The sequence below is a fragment of the Dreissena polymorpha genome, chromosome 8, assembly GCF_020536995.1.
Source record: "Dreissena polymorpha isolate Duluth1 chromosome 8, UMN_Dpol_1.0, whole genome shotgun sequence".
In the NCBI taxonomy this organism is placed as follows: domain Eukaryota; kingdom Metazoa; phylum Mollusca; class Bivalvia; order Myida; family Dreissenidae; genus Dreissena; species Dreissena polymorpha.
In genome coordinates this window covers 37,450,676-37,466,039 of record NC_068362.1, presented here as the reverse complement: position 1 = coordinate 37,466,039, position 15,364 = coordinate 37,450,676, and the positions used below count along the sequence as shown (strand labels likewise).

General features: G+C 36.4%; 1 protein-coding gene across 2 annotated transcripts; it reads right to left on the bottom strand.

Moving 5' to 3' along the window:
- Positions 1 to 919: 919 nt before the first annotated feature.
- LOC127842401 (nucleolar protein 7-like) lies at positions 920 to 15,334 on the bottom strand. Of its 2 annotated transcripts, none has more exons than XM_052371889.1 (6): positions 15,152 to 15,334; positions 12,259 to 12,455; positions 11,239 to 11,386; positions 10,706 to 10,778; positions 8,647 to 8,861; positions 920 to 3,450 (listed from the first exon to the last, which is right to left on the bottom strand). In XM_052371889.1, exons 1-6 carry the CDS (start codon positions 15,276 to 15,278, stop codon positions 3,401 to 3,403), a joined length of 810 nt encoding a protein of 269 aa, XP_052227849.1. In that variant the 5' UTR covers positions 15,279 to 15,334; the 3' UTR covers positions 920 to 3,400. The 2 variants fall into 2 exon arrangements, with proteins under 2 accessions (XP_052227849.1, XP_052227850.1); XM_052371890.1 differs by having other exon boundaries at positions 8,740 to 8,861.
- Positions 15,335 to 15,364: the final 30 nt, after the last annotated feature.

The following is a 15,364-nucleotide window of genomic DNA, read 5'->3' as shown; positions in this document are numbered from 1 at the left end:
CATCAGCTACTATCCAAGCTATGACACGCAAGCTGTCTGCATTAAACATCAGCTACTATCCAAGCTATGACACGCAAGTTGTCTGCGTTAAACATGACACGAGACTTTGTACTTTGTCTGCAAAACACAATTGCTTATTCAAATCGGAATTTTGATTTCGAATATTTGTTCGATTCGCGAATATTCGTTCCCGTCCCTAAATTGTAATGCGTGGTTATAAAATGAAACCATTATGTTCAGCATCCAAATATTCTTCACGTTCTAATATTCAACTTTTGTTAACCAAAACTTTTCACTTTAAAGATACGGGGCATTACTATGTCAAATTGTGGCTAACCCTGTTAGAAAAAGGATAACAACTCGTATGATCTACCGGTACACTACACCAACATACTATACTCAATTCACTTGAGCAAAGGTCTAAAAAAAACGTTATAAAAATGTTTTTTGATTAATCAAAACACCACATTATCTAGTTTTAAACCTAAAATGCCGAGAGATGTTCCACATGATGCTAGAAAAAGAACAAAATAAAAATAAAACACAACATTGACAATTGGAAGCAAGTATAACCTCCTTTAAGGGGTGCGGGTGAGAAATCTCCATTTCACATTCGGACAATGTAACATGCACACGTGTAGTCAAATATTAGCAAATGTTGTTGCATTTCCAGACATCTGTTCCCAAATCAACCAACAGACACCAACATATAAGTGGAAAAATATCTTACCATTTCTGTCGTAGTTCCAATTATCCAAACACCGGTTTGTAATCTATGTGTAAATGAATGAACACAACGTACTTATTGCACAAATTTAACACTTTACACACACTATGCAGTTACATGCAATAGACTATAAAATATGATTTGATAAATCTACGATATTTATACTTAGAATCAGCTCAACAACAATAGAGCGAGTGTAAAGTGTCTTTTATTATCACCATTTAACATACCTTCTTCACAGTTTGTTACTTCAAAGTACCAAACACACTTTAATTAAAACCATCAAGGCAAAATTAAAGACATATCTAATTATATCATTTTAAAACATTTAGAAAGTGTGGACGGCGTGTTAAATGACCATCAAATTATAACAAAAGACAGATATTTTATCTGGCTACATTTCTGAAAAGATATTAAATAAACCATTTAAATAATCACTTTACATAAGCTATCAATTAAACTTATTTAAAATAAGAATCATAAACGTTCTACTGATTTGCAAAAAATCGAAAACAACATAAATACTTAACAAAAATTTCAAGTTATTCAAAGGAGTAAATTCACTTAAAAAACTTATTTCAAATATTCATGTATTCTACTAAAAAGATTTAAAGGAAAGTTTTCATGAAAACTTAACAAAGAATATCCATTGATTATGTCCTCCCATTACAAAAACAGAAAATACACACACAATTTCAATAAACTTACAATAAATGTTATTCATTATATTATAAATTTTTTACAGACAAATTATACTTCCTATGAATTAAAGAAATTCATGTTAAGCACATTTCATACACTTTCATCTCATTATTCCACAGTACTTAATAACGCATAAACTCTACTTGAAGTTCAAAGTGACCTACTTGCAAATAAATGTTGTTGTTATTGTTGTGAATAAATATAATATTTACCATGCAAATTCTATTTGCACGGCACCTACATCTCTGTTAATCTTTCTCAAATTAATGTTTATAATAGTTCATGTACCTATCACTTTTCACGCTATAATTGTATTGTTGGCTATAAGTATGCATTGTGCTATTTTATGCCAGAATAAAGCTATGTTATGTTATAAACTCTACATAGTTATAACTTGATATACTGTCACTTTCGTTTGACAAACTGTTAAAAAAGTGTTGCACAATTTTTTAACAAAAGACTTGAGAAGGTATACAATTTAATCAGTGATCAAAATAAGCACTGCACGAGTCTGCAAGCAATGCATGTGTATACTTTGCATCAGGTTTGCCCAGAATCTTCGGTTCATATCAACGTCTAACATTTTGTAGGTTCAAAGTAATAATATCAGAAAATGAGCAAGCCTAGTCTTACTGCTGATTTTGATGAGTGACATACCAGTATAGTTTTTCATTGTAAATGTAAGTAAAATTATACATTGCAAATGTATGTTTATACATATTCACCATAATCTTAGCATATATTTGTTAATTGTTCAACTTATATTGGCCATTATCTTTAATTATCTCAATTTCACATGATTTCCATACAGTTTGCTAGATACTTCAAACAAAAAACCCCACAATATCAGTACTTTCCACATCTCTAACGCATAACTTCAACATTTCTTTCACTGATGGATATTCTGGCAACTAGTTGGAGCACATGTTTCTGGAACCCTTGCAGTTGTCTGCTGTCCAAACAAGCCTTGCTCTGGGAAAACGGGGCTAAATGCATGTGAGTAAAGTGTCATCGTATATTAGCCTGTGCAGTCTTCACAGCTTAGCAAGCTTGCATGGATTTTTTTATTGAAAGGTTGTCTCCTAAACTAAAATCCAGAATATACAGAAAGTGTCGTCCCTGATTAGCCTGTGCACAGTCTAATCTGGTACACTTTATCAGGGCTATAGATAACAAGCGTATTTGCGTTATTACGCAATTAAAATAACCAAAAATGTTATTAAATTAAAAATAAAGCATACAAAAACACAAATACACATTTAATAACGTAATTCCCGTAAAAAACCTTGCGTCACAAAACGCAATTCTTACAAACACTGGGTGTATTTTTTAGACTGGTTATTTTCCGTACAAAAGAGTACCGGATAATTTATATGCCGTCCTATGAAGAAAAGAAGGCAGTCTTTCCAGCGGTTATCAATCTTTGGGGCATAATTGTAATTATATGTAGACCCGTCCGATTTCTACTTTCATTTTCAAGGTTTTCAACTTAAAATTACCCGAAAACGGGGTGCATCGCTTTGAACAGCCATAACTTCATCAATTGTGCAGCGATTTTCAAGAACTTGGTCTTATTCAATGCAAAAATGAATGAACTTTGATAAGAAATTCAGTAATTGTTTGTTGTTATGTACACATGCCTTTTTGAATTCCATTTGTATAAATAGTATAGTAACCTTTGTAGATTTTTATTTTATAATATATTTCATTCCCTAAATAACCCAATTGAGTTTAAAAAAAACGGGGTTGAAAAACCCAATAAAGCGCAAAAGTAGGGGGTGAACATTTTTGCTAAAACTATTGAATTTACAAAAACCTTATTGTTGTCAAAAACAGGGTGTGAATTACCCAATATACCCAAAAAGTCATCTATAGCCCTGACTTTATGCACATGCATTAAGCCCAGTTTTCCCAGAACTTGACTCAAACTCCATCACCACAAGGCCCAAGTTTGGTAGCTCTGCAATATCTTCATTTTCTATTGAACTTTCTCTTCTCTGCCTTCCCAAGTCTATCCTTATCTGAAACACATTCAAATCATTGAGCCCTGCTAAGGAAACATGGGGCTTAATGCATGTGTGCTAAGGAAACATGGGGCTTAATGCATGTGTGCTAAGGAAAAATGGGGCTTAATGCATGTGTCCTAAGGGGAAAAAATGGGGCTTAAAGCCTGTGTGCTACGGGAAAATGGAGCTTAATGCATGTGCGTAAAGTGTCATCTCAGATAAGCATGTGCAGTCTGCAAAGGTTAATCAAGGACGACACTTTACACTTTTATGGATTTTTTTGTTCAAATGAAGTCTCTTCTAGACAAAAATCCACAATATGCAAAAAGTGTTTGCTCTGAAGGTCATATTCCTTTCCCCCATAATAAGCAAAGTGAAAATGGCTATGTGTAATCAGCATAAAACCAGAACAGCCTGCGAGTTACTCGCAGTCTGTTCAGGTTTTATGCTGTTTGCTGCTCATCAGTAATTAAGGGTCGGAAATGAAGCCTTTTAAACTTGAATTTAGTAAAGAAGGTATTTAATGAATGTAACTTTCTAAGGGACTACAAATGCTGCAAAATACGTCTTTAAGTGGTAAAGGGATATGCAGACTTCACAGGCTTTATGAGACAACACTTCACACACACGCATTTAGCATCGTTTTCCCAGAGAGAGGCTTAATAAAATTCACTTATCATTATCATTAATTTAAATTCTCACACAACACTGTTATTTAAGCGTCATTGAATACAATATCCTTCAATATAATAATATTAATATTTCAATATAATGAATAAACAACATGTTTCAATAGGACAAAGATACAACCACATTCCACTTTGTGTTCTTTTAAGGTAAGGAGATGGGTGCTACACATGCTATGCTGTCTATGATGGTTTAAATTTGAGTCGTGCTCTGAGAAAAAGGGGTTTAATGCATGTCCGTAAAGTGTCGTTCCAGATTAGCCTGTGCAGTCCCCACAGGCTAATCAGGAGCGACACGTTCCCCCGGACAAATATTGTGCACGGACGGACAGACAGACCCACACACAAGCCTGGACAGACGAAACGGCGACTATATGCTCCCCCCAAAATAAATTTTTGGGGAGCATAAAAATTTATGGAAGAGACTCGCTTTGTTATAGGCTGCCTTCTTTAAAGAAGGCACACAAATCTAATTTATTACATAATGAATAAGAAATTCTGGTGAAACAACAAATAAAAAAAACAACTTTTTATTCAGAAACAAGGATATCAGTAAAACTGATGGATGCTCCCCAATGATGCTTTGTCGATATATGGATTAATTGTGTGGAAAAAAGTGAGACCTTGAGAAAATCTAATATAAGCCTCAGTGACCTTGACCCCAGAGACCTCAAACCTCATCAAAAGGTAGAGGTCCATGCAAGGTACCTACATGCCAAATATATAAGAGATCCGTCAAATATTGAAGGCGCTATGAGAAACTGTAACCAAAGTGTGACCTTGAGAAAATCTACTATTAGCCTTGGTGACCTTGACCCCAATGACCTCAAACCTCATCAAAAGGTAGAGGTATATCAAAGCAAGGTATCTGCATGCCAAATATGAAAGAGTATTGAAGGTGGTATGAGAAACTGTAACAAAAGTGTGATGGAAAAATCTATTATTAGCCTTTGTGACCTTGACTCCAGTAACCTCAAATGTCATCAAAAGGTAGAGGTCCATGCAAGGTACCTACATGCCAAATATGAAAGAGATCGGAAAAGTATTGAAGGTGCTATGAGAAACTGTAACAAAAGTATATTATTAGCCTTGGTGACCTTGACCCCAGTGACCTCAAACATCATCAAAAGGTAGAGGTCCATGCAAGGTATCTGCATGCCAAATATGAAAGAGAATGGAAGGTGTTATGAGAAACTGTAACAAAAGTGTGACGGAAAAATCTATAATTAGCCTTGGTGACCTTGACCCCAGTGACCTCAAACGTCATCAAAAGGTAGAGGTCCATGCAAGGTATCTACATGCCAAATATGAAAGAGATCGGTAAGGTATTGAAGGTACTATGAGAAACTGTAACAAGTCTATTATGAGCCTTGATGACCTTGACCCAAGTGACCCCAAACCTAATCAAAAGGTAGAGGTCCATGCAAGGTACCTACATGCCAAATATGAAAGAGGTCCGTAAAGTATTGAAGGTGCTATGAGAAACTGTAACAAAAGTGTGACGGAAAAATCTATTATTAGCCTTGGTGACCTTGACCCGAGTGACCACAAATGTCATCAAAAGGTAGAGGTCCATGCAAGGTATCTACATGCCAAATATGAAAGAGATCGGTAAAGTATTGAAGGTGCTATGAGAATCTGAAACTTTTTTTTTTGTATGGAAGTGCGGAAGTACGGAAGGACAAACTGACAACTATATGCTCCCCATATATATATATGGGGAGCATAAAAAGATAGTTGATTGTTGTGCTTAAGGTTGCAGAAGCCTCATGCCACTGAGCATGTTGTGAAAATGAAGTAAATTCGACCCATTGAGAATGAGAGTGTAATAACCAAATTGCTGGCCAGCAAACAATTAAAAGTTGCAAGTTTTCACCCCTTTTTAATCATTTAAAGAGGAATATTCTGTTTATCCTCATTAATATGACAATTGTAATATTTTGTTGTTGATGTTTTATTTAAAAAAGAAATTTCTTTTTCAATTTGGATTTGTTCTAACATGTTTGATAGATTAGTAAAATGTTCATAAATTGTTTGCCATATTTACAGCCTTTTTTCGTAGTAATCAACAGTCATAGCTGCTCCTACTGGAAAACAACGTGACATACTTTGTAATGATAATTCACTATTGAGCAGTAATCCACTTTATAATAATAATTCACTATTGAGAAGTAATCTACACAATCTCAGCTGCTCCTACTGGAAAACAACGTAACATACTTTATAATGATAATTCACTATTGAGCAGTAATCCACACAGTCATAGCTGCTCCTACTGGAAAACAACGTAACATACTTTATAATGATAATTCACTATTGAGCAGTAATCCACTTTATAATGATAATTCACCATTGAGCAGTAATCCACACAGTCATAGCTGCTCCTACTTGAAAACAATGTAACATATTTTATAATGATAATTCACTATTGAGCAGTAATCCACTTTATAATGATAATTCACTATTGAGCAGTAATCCACACAGTCATAGCTGCTCCTACTTGAAAACAACGTAACATACTTTATAATGATAATTCACTATTGAGCAGTAATCCACTTTATAATGATAATTCACCATTGAGCAGTAATCCACACAGTCATAGCTGCTCCTACTTGAAAACAATGTAACATATTTTATAATGATAATTCACTATTGAGCAGTAATCCACTTTATAATGATAATTCACCATTGAGCAGTAATCCACACAGTCATAGCTGCTCTGCAGCGATTTTCCTTGTCCAATTGGGAAAAGTACCCGTACCGATCCGATTGGGAAAAATTGAGTCGTGAAAACCTCAAAATTGGGAAAAATCGAGTCGTGAAATCCTGAAATTGGGAAAATCACGTCGTGAAGTTTGGGTCTTATTGAATACATCATACAGTTCATACTTAATTGAACATACCCATTTAAATAATCATTTGCAGGCATGCCTTAATGACCATTAAGTTATAAAGTTTATATAAATAACATAATATTATAAAGAACACACCAAAACAATTACTAGTTGTTTTAATCTCTTTTAAAGCAATGTCTCTCTCTTTCATTTTTGTGAAAATTTCAACAATCTTTGATGTTTGATCATCACTCAGTTGCTTGCATCCCTCCCTGCACAGCATCATTAGTGCTGTCAATGTGTCCTGTGATAGATGGTTCCGATTGGTTTTTTGGCATAATATTTGCTATTATGACTCATTTCAAACTACGATAAGGTTACAAACCGACGTAAAACAGTACGCCGACTGCCTGGCAAAAGAACCGGAAACAGTAACAACTCTATTGATTGAATGCGCTGAATAATAAAACCCGAAATTAATCGAGCGCGTGGTTACACACAACTATACGATTTTCTTTGTTCGCTCGCCGAAAGTTGGTTTTTTTACGAAACTTTCGATCGTTTTGAGAAAAAATTCGGACGCTGATTGGGATTTTTCCAGATGCCGATTGGGAATTTGGGAATTTTCGCTCGATTGGGAAAGTACCGTTTTGGGAATTTGGGAATTTTCGTTCGATTGGGAAAGTACCGTTTACCGGTACTTTATAAAGAAGGAGGAAAATCGCTGGCTCCTACTGGAAAACAACGTAACATACTTTATAATGATAATTCACCATTGAGCAGTAATCCACACAGTCATAGCTGCTCCTACTGGAAAACAATGTGACATACTTTATAATGATAATTCACTATTGCATGTGTGTATAGCATTGTTCTATATCAGCCTGTGCAGTCCTCATAAGTTTATAATGAACGACTATTTCCTCTCCAAGGTAATTTTTTCATGGAAAGGGCGCCTCTTCCAAAACAAGAATTCAGCCAGCACGGAGAGTGTCATCTCAGACTAGCATGTCTGGACTGCACAGGCTAATCTAAGTTGATACTTAACCCTTTCAGTGCGGGAACCGAATTCTGATGGCCTTTGCAAACAGTTTGGATCCAGATGAGACGCCACAGAACGTGGCGTCTCATCAGGATCCAAACTGTTTGCTATTCTGATGATATTATTTGAAAAAAAAATCGAAGAAAATGCTAATTTTAGAAATTAAGCAGACGACATTTTAGCAGACGACAAATTTCCCAGCATGCAAAGGGTTAAATCACATGCATTAAGCCCTGTTTTCCCAGATATGTAGTTTATTATGGTGTTCACATCTTACTAGACTCTCTGAGTATGTGAGACCCATACAGTCTGCTCTGACGGAATGCTGCTGCAGCCTGACTGAATGTGCGACTGCCTGTGTCAGACTTACTTGACTCTCTGGGTATGTAAGAACCATACAGTCTGCTCTGACGGAATGCTGCAGCAGCCTGACTGAATATGCGACTGTCTGTGTCAGACTTACTTGACTCTCTGGGTATGTGAGACCCATACAGTCTGCTCTGACGGAATGCTGCTGCAGCCTGACTGAATGTGCGACTGCCTGTGTCAGACTTACTTGACTCTCTGGGTATGTAAGAACCATACAGTCTGCTCTGACGGAATGCTGCAGCAGCCTGACTGAATGTGCGACTGTCTGTGTCAGACTTACTTGACTCTCTGGGTATGTGAGACCCATACAGTCTGCTCTGACGGAATGCTGCAGCAGCCTGACTCAGTGTGCGACTGTCTGTTTCAGACTTACTTGACTCTCTGGGTATGTGAGAACCATAAAGTCTGCTCTGACGGAATGCTGCAGCAGCCTGACTCAGTGTGCGACTGTCTGTTTCAGACTTCTTGAGTTCTGCCACTTCTACACCACTGACGCTGAAAACATGGATACAAGAACAACTGTTGACCCTTTATATGCTGGGAAAATTGTCGTCGGCTAAAATGTTGTCTGTTGAATTTCTAAAATTAGCATTTTCTTCGATTTTTTTCAAAGAATTCTATCAGAATAGCAAACAGTTTGGATCCTGATGAGACACCACGTTATGTGGCGTCTCATCTGGATCCAAACTGATTGCAAAGGCCTTCAAAATTTGGTTCCAGCACTGAAAGAGTTAACCTTGTTAGCAAACTTAGTGATATAATAGTGGTCTCAAATAAAAGAACTTCTTGCTTATGAACCTAGAAATGTTGCGTGACTTTATAGCAGACAGGAGTTACGTTGGCTGAATATGCCATAAAACCAATTTTTGCATGACCTTGGTCGTATATTCAGAGACTGTTTGATAAAGATGAAGTAAAACTAACTTCAATAGGGCCGCTTAACCATTGCTTCTTTTTTCCTATTTAAGCAAGGGCCTTATAAAGGCCCTTTCCCTAAGAGTAAGGCCCCTTCCCCTAAGAGAAAGGCCCCTTCCCCTAAGAGAAAGGCCCCTTCCTCAAAGAGAATTTCTTTAAAATTATGCAATTTTCCCCAAATGTCAAGCTTACTTAGGGAATTTTTTCCTTTCTCAGTTTTGCTGATAATTTTCGCCCAAATTTGGAAGGCCAGGCCAGACCCTTTTCAGTAAACAAGACAAAAAGCCATAGTATAGTCCATTTATACAAACATTATCTTTATTGAACAATCATCCTTATTCCTTTACATTTCCTTTGCATACTTCTTTTTTTATCAGTGTATTCAAGAAATAATTTCTGGCAAAGTGTTGGTTATTGCAGAAATAGCAAACAGGTTGGAATTCAAATGCCAAAGGACTTAAACCATGAGGGAAATGCCCCAATTGGATTGATAAAAAGTATTGGAATGACAAACTTTTGGTTACCATCCAAAACCAACACTTGGCCTGACATTATTTCAATTCTACCAACTAATTTATACATTCTTCTTGCATTTAAAGAGATAAAGTCACCTACCGGTCAGTCAGAGAGATGAAGTCACCTACCGGTCAGTCAGAGAGATGAAGTCACCTACCGGTCAGTCAGAGAGATGAAGTCACCTACCGTTCAGTCAGAGAGATGAAGTCATCAACTGGTCAGTCAGAGAGATAAGGTCACCTACTGGTCGTCAGAGAGATGAAGTCACATACCAGTCAGTCAGAGAGATGAAGTCACCAACCGGTCAGTCAGAGAGATGAAGTCACATACTGGTCAGTCAGAGACATGTAGTCACATACTGGTCAGTCAGAGAGATGAAGTCACCTACAGGTCAGTCAGAGAGATGAAGTCACATACTGGTCAGTCAGAGAGATGAAGTCACATACTGGTCAGTCAGAGAGAATGTCACCTACTGGTCAGTCAGAGAGATGAAGTCAACTTCCGGTCAGTCAGACAGATGAAGTCACCTACCGGTCAGTCAAAGAGATGAAGTCACCTACCGGTCAGTCAGAGAGATGAAATCACCTACCGGTCAGTCAGAGAGATGAAATCACCTACCGGTCAGTCAGAGAGATGAAGTCACCTACCATTCAGTCAGAGAGATGAAGTCACATACCGGTCAGTTAGAGATTTGAAGTCACCTACCGGTCACTCAAAGAGATGAAGTCACCTACCGGTCAGTCAGAGAGATGAAATCACCTACCGGTCAGTCAGAGAGATGAAATCACCTACCGGTCAGTCAGAGAGATGAAGTCACCTACCATTCAGTCAGAGAGATGAAGTCACATACCGGTCAGTTAGAGATATGAAGTCACCTACCGGTCAGTCAGAGAGATGAAGTCACCTACCGGTCAGTCAGAGAGATGAAGTCCTCTGTGAAAGTGACTCTAGAGTTCTTCACTGGACTTGGTTCAGCAACATCTGTTAAAGGAACACCATTGGAACAATGTGTTTCATATTTAAACACATGTTCAATGCTTGTCTATACATGTATTTTCTATTTAGTTCCGTATTTGATATCCTAACATTACATGCTAAACAGCAGTGTTCTCACAAAAAAAAATGAGTAGCCAGTTATATTTTCAAAGTCCAGCGACTAAGAAATTAAATGGCCGTTTTTGCGCTGTTTTGCATTGATATTTTGGGAATGAGTAATCAGTGAAATCCCTGGCTGTCGGTGCTTCCGGAGAACACTGTCAACAGGTTTCAATAGAATATTTTAAAAATTGGCAGCTTTTAACTCCAATGGAGCAGAACAATACTGTAAACTTGAATAATGTCAATGGTCCATTTTTCCTAAAAAATACTACTTTTATTATCCCTTTTTTCAGTTATTTAACTTTTTATTAGTTGTTTCCATGAGAACATATTAACTACTCACCTGGTTCCTTACTGTCTTCTTCTTGCTGTTTATTCTTTTTCCTTTTTTCTCCTTTTTTTACTTTGGGTTTTGATATAACTGCCTCATCCAAAGTTGCCAAGAAATCATCTGGCAATTTCTTACTTGAAAGTTCTTCCAGTTTTTTTGCCTGCACATAAAATGCACTTTACCATTTTTATTTACATATATTTAATCATTCAGTCAGAAAAATAAAACCTCAAGAATTTCAATGCACACAAGCTATAATATATGTATATATCATATATATTGCCCAACTACTAAAACTGAGTATTAATTTTGTTCAGTTGCACTTTTCATCCCTTGTTTAAGACTAAACATCAAGATCAAATTAACAGCAAAAAAAAGCAGTCAATATTGCTTCTTTACCCTCATATTCATTGCCCAACAACTAAAACTGAGCCTCATTTTTGTTTATTTGCATATTTTATTTTATATTATTAAGACTAGGACACAAAAAACAATCCCACACCTTTTTCAATCTGGGAAAACTGGACTAACTGCATGTGCCAAAAGTGTCATACCACACAGGTTGAGTGGGACGACACTTTCTGCATATGCTGAAATTTTAGAGAAGAGACATCCTTTAAAATGAAAATTACATAAAAGAGAAAAGTGTCGTCCCTGATTAGCCTTTGGGTACTGCAAAGGTTAATCTGGGGCAATGCTTCATGAGCATGTTTAGACATATATTTTACCCTTTCCCTCTCAGAAGCAAAGTGAAAATGGCTGTGTGCAAACAGCAGAAAACCAGAACAGCCTACGAGTAACTCGCAGTCTGTTCAGGTTTTATGCTATTCACTGCTCATCAGTATCTTAGGGTTATAAATGATGCCAGTAAAACTTAAATTTAGAAAGAAAGGTCTTTAATTAATTTAACTTTTAAAGGAACTACAAATATGCAAAAATACATATGTAATTTTCATTTTAAAGGATGTCTCTTCTCTAAAATTTCAGCATATGCGTATCTAAATGGTAAAGGGTTAAACAAAGTTCTCACACCTTTTGTGCCTTGAACTGTGCGTCCAGTTTCCTCCGCTGTTCTTTCTTCACAGACTTCCCCTTATCCACCTGCCTCATGGCAGATCGCAGCTCCGCCAGGACGGACATCTTGCTGTCATGGAAACCAACATCATCCGGGGCTTCATCATCGCTATTGAGCTCACCTTGACCTGCATCGTTCCCTTCATCAGAATCATCTGAAATTAGTGCTTAATTGATTTATGTGAGACCAAACAAAAATAGGTTCGTTTCTGGAAAAAAAACAGGTCGGTAGGTAGGGATTTTTCTTTTCTTCGGGTACTAGAATGGAAGGCTACTAAAGCTTATAACAAGAAATACATGTATATATATGCTTTCTTTGCTTGTAATTACATCTTATATGAAAGAAAATGAACCCCTCCTTTTTTTTTTGTTTTGGCGACCTCAATAAAAAGTTGAGGCTTGGGGCCAATATGGGAGACACGGTGGGGCGACCGGAAATGGACCTATTTTTTTTTGGCCTGACTAGTGTTGTCTCAGATTTTCCTGCGCAGTTTGCTATTAGTGCTATTAAAGTGCACATGGCACTAGCATCTCTTGCATGACAAAACAGGGTCTCAATAAACAAATTTGAAATGAATCTCACAGGAATTATATACATTTTGAAAGGCAAATCATTTTATTTTGAATTGTTTGCATAAGTTTAGTAGATATTCAATTGTTTTCTTATTTCACTTGAATTACGTCACCGAGAGATGTTCTGGAACATTTTTTAAACAGCGAAATTAATGACTTAAAAGCTTTATTTCATTTAAATAAGACATTTTACATGTATATAAAAATTTACAGAAGTTAATCAGAACCTTGATTACAAATAGAAAATGTATGCAAGATGTTGAAAAATGTTGAAAAGTGACCTATTGAAAAAGTTCACAATTGAAGTTACCTAATAATTAAAATAAAACAGTCCACTAAACCCTATCAACATAGAAGCATCATTAACAATTATCTGTCATACACATACATGCCAGACATCCCGATCTTGGCGGGACAGTCCTGCTTTTGAGGTGTTTGTCCCGGTGTCCCGATGTGACACAATTTGTCCTGACATTCGTAAAAAACAACCGAAATTCTATAAGTTCACAATAACATTTTCTAATCAAGCTCTGTCTGGCTTAAATTACCATTGCTAATCCCTTTATTGCCCCCATTAACAAACCATATCTACTAGTCGAGTGATCCAGTGTTGTTTTTAACACCTTTTCAGCAATCTATTGGCAAATTATTGATTTTAACGGGCATTCACACCATGGTGTTTTTATGATAGGAGTCGCTAATTCCTAGATGCATCGTAGTGAATTTAAAGCAGACGGCTTTTGTATTTCATGGTCCAAATCAAGTCCAAAGATATTATTTCGCTGTATTCTGTGTATTATACCACCCGAGGTTAACAAACCTGTAAAAACACCAATTTGGTATATCAAACAAACTGAGCGCTGACCGGTACAAATTGATAATATGCATAGATTTACTTTCGTTTTTGACTGATTTTCAGAAAACAATATGACCATATTGCATCAATCTAAATCAGGGGTTTTTCTGCCTATTTTGGGAAAAGGAGTCTGACCAAATTGGGAATTTTTTATCGACAAAATTGGTCATTTTGGGAATTTTTGCTTCGATGAAACGGCTCATTTGGGAAAAAATTGTGAATTAATCATGCTTAAATAATTCAGTGGTTTAACAAATAAATTTGTTTTTATTTGGTTATTTTGTCTTCTTTATGTAAACAGATGCAATATTGGGCATGTTCAATGTTAATTCAAGTACTGCAGTTTTGTTTTTCAGTTACAGTTACACTCTGTGATAAGAACTGAACAGTCAAAACCTTATAGCAAATATTTTTGACCAAAACAAACACTGGTTAGTCACACAAGTTATAAGACATTTCATTCTTTAAAAAAAAAAAAAAAAAAAAAAAATTTTTTTTTTTTTTTTTTTTTGGAAATTGGGATTTTTTTTATAATTTCGGTTTGGGATCGGGTCCGTTTGCTTTGGGAGTGCCTCCGTTGTCCGGAGGCGCAGACAGTGCTGAAAAACCCCTGTAAATTTAGAGTTAATTGATGATTGGTTGAATAAAAACAGTGCTCGATGCGCACACATCACGTTGAACGATTACACCTGCCTCTGTCCCAAATGGATGTCAAACAGAGGCATGCCCCGAAATTTCACATCATGGATTCGTCCGCATAGTGCCCATGTGTGTTTACTTCCGAAAAATGGTGAAAGTCTGTGTTCATGAAATTATTAAACACATTTATCGTCAATTTTTGCGAGAAATAATAAGGTCTTGTAAGTAATATACTAATTACTGACTACAGTAAAGGTGGCATGATTGATCGTTTTAGGTGTCCCGATTTCTGGTCAAATTTCCCGACATTTTAAATGGAATGTCCCGATTCGGACCTGAAAATTTCTGGCATGTATGCATACATGTACTTAGTTTGTTCAATAAACATACAGTTCAATCTAAGACTAAATGTGTTAGTAACACTGTCAGGGCACTGAATTATTTTGTTGAGCAATTAGTTTTATTTCCCCAATTGCAATAATCCAACTTCCGGCTACTGACCCTTCCGGTTACTTTGAGCTGTATGTACGTACTCATAAAAGCTCAAACCATATTTCAAGAGCAACTATTAATTTCCCCAGACAACAGTCGCATGCGTTAAGACTGGTACCAACAAAAAAAAAATAAGCAATTTTCAATTTTTGATGACCAACAACTTGCCTTAATAAAGCAAAAATTGAATTAAATAAAATAACACAATTCGAAAGCGGATACGAAATACAAATATTTTAAAACGTCCGGAAAATACTGTGCTGTCCGGAAAAATAGTCTCTAACGGTATACCATCATGATTTGGTTTTGGAGTTTTTTCTAGATTTTCATCTTTATTTAAATCTGAGAACAGTTCAGTTTCAAAAGCCTCGCCATCTTCGTCCTGTCTAATACGACCTAAACGACGTCTGGTTTTCATTTTGTTGTAAATACAACCTCACGTTTTGTAAGGAAATGTTATCTTTGGTGTTTCTTACCTGCACACCGGGCGCGGAGCCGCATTAT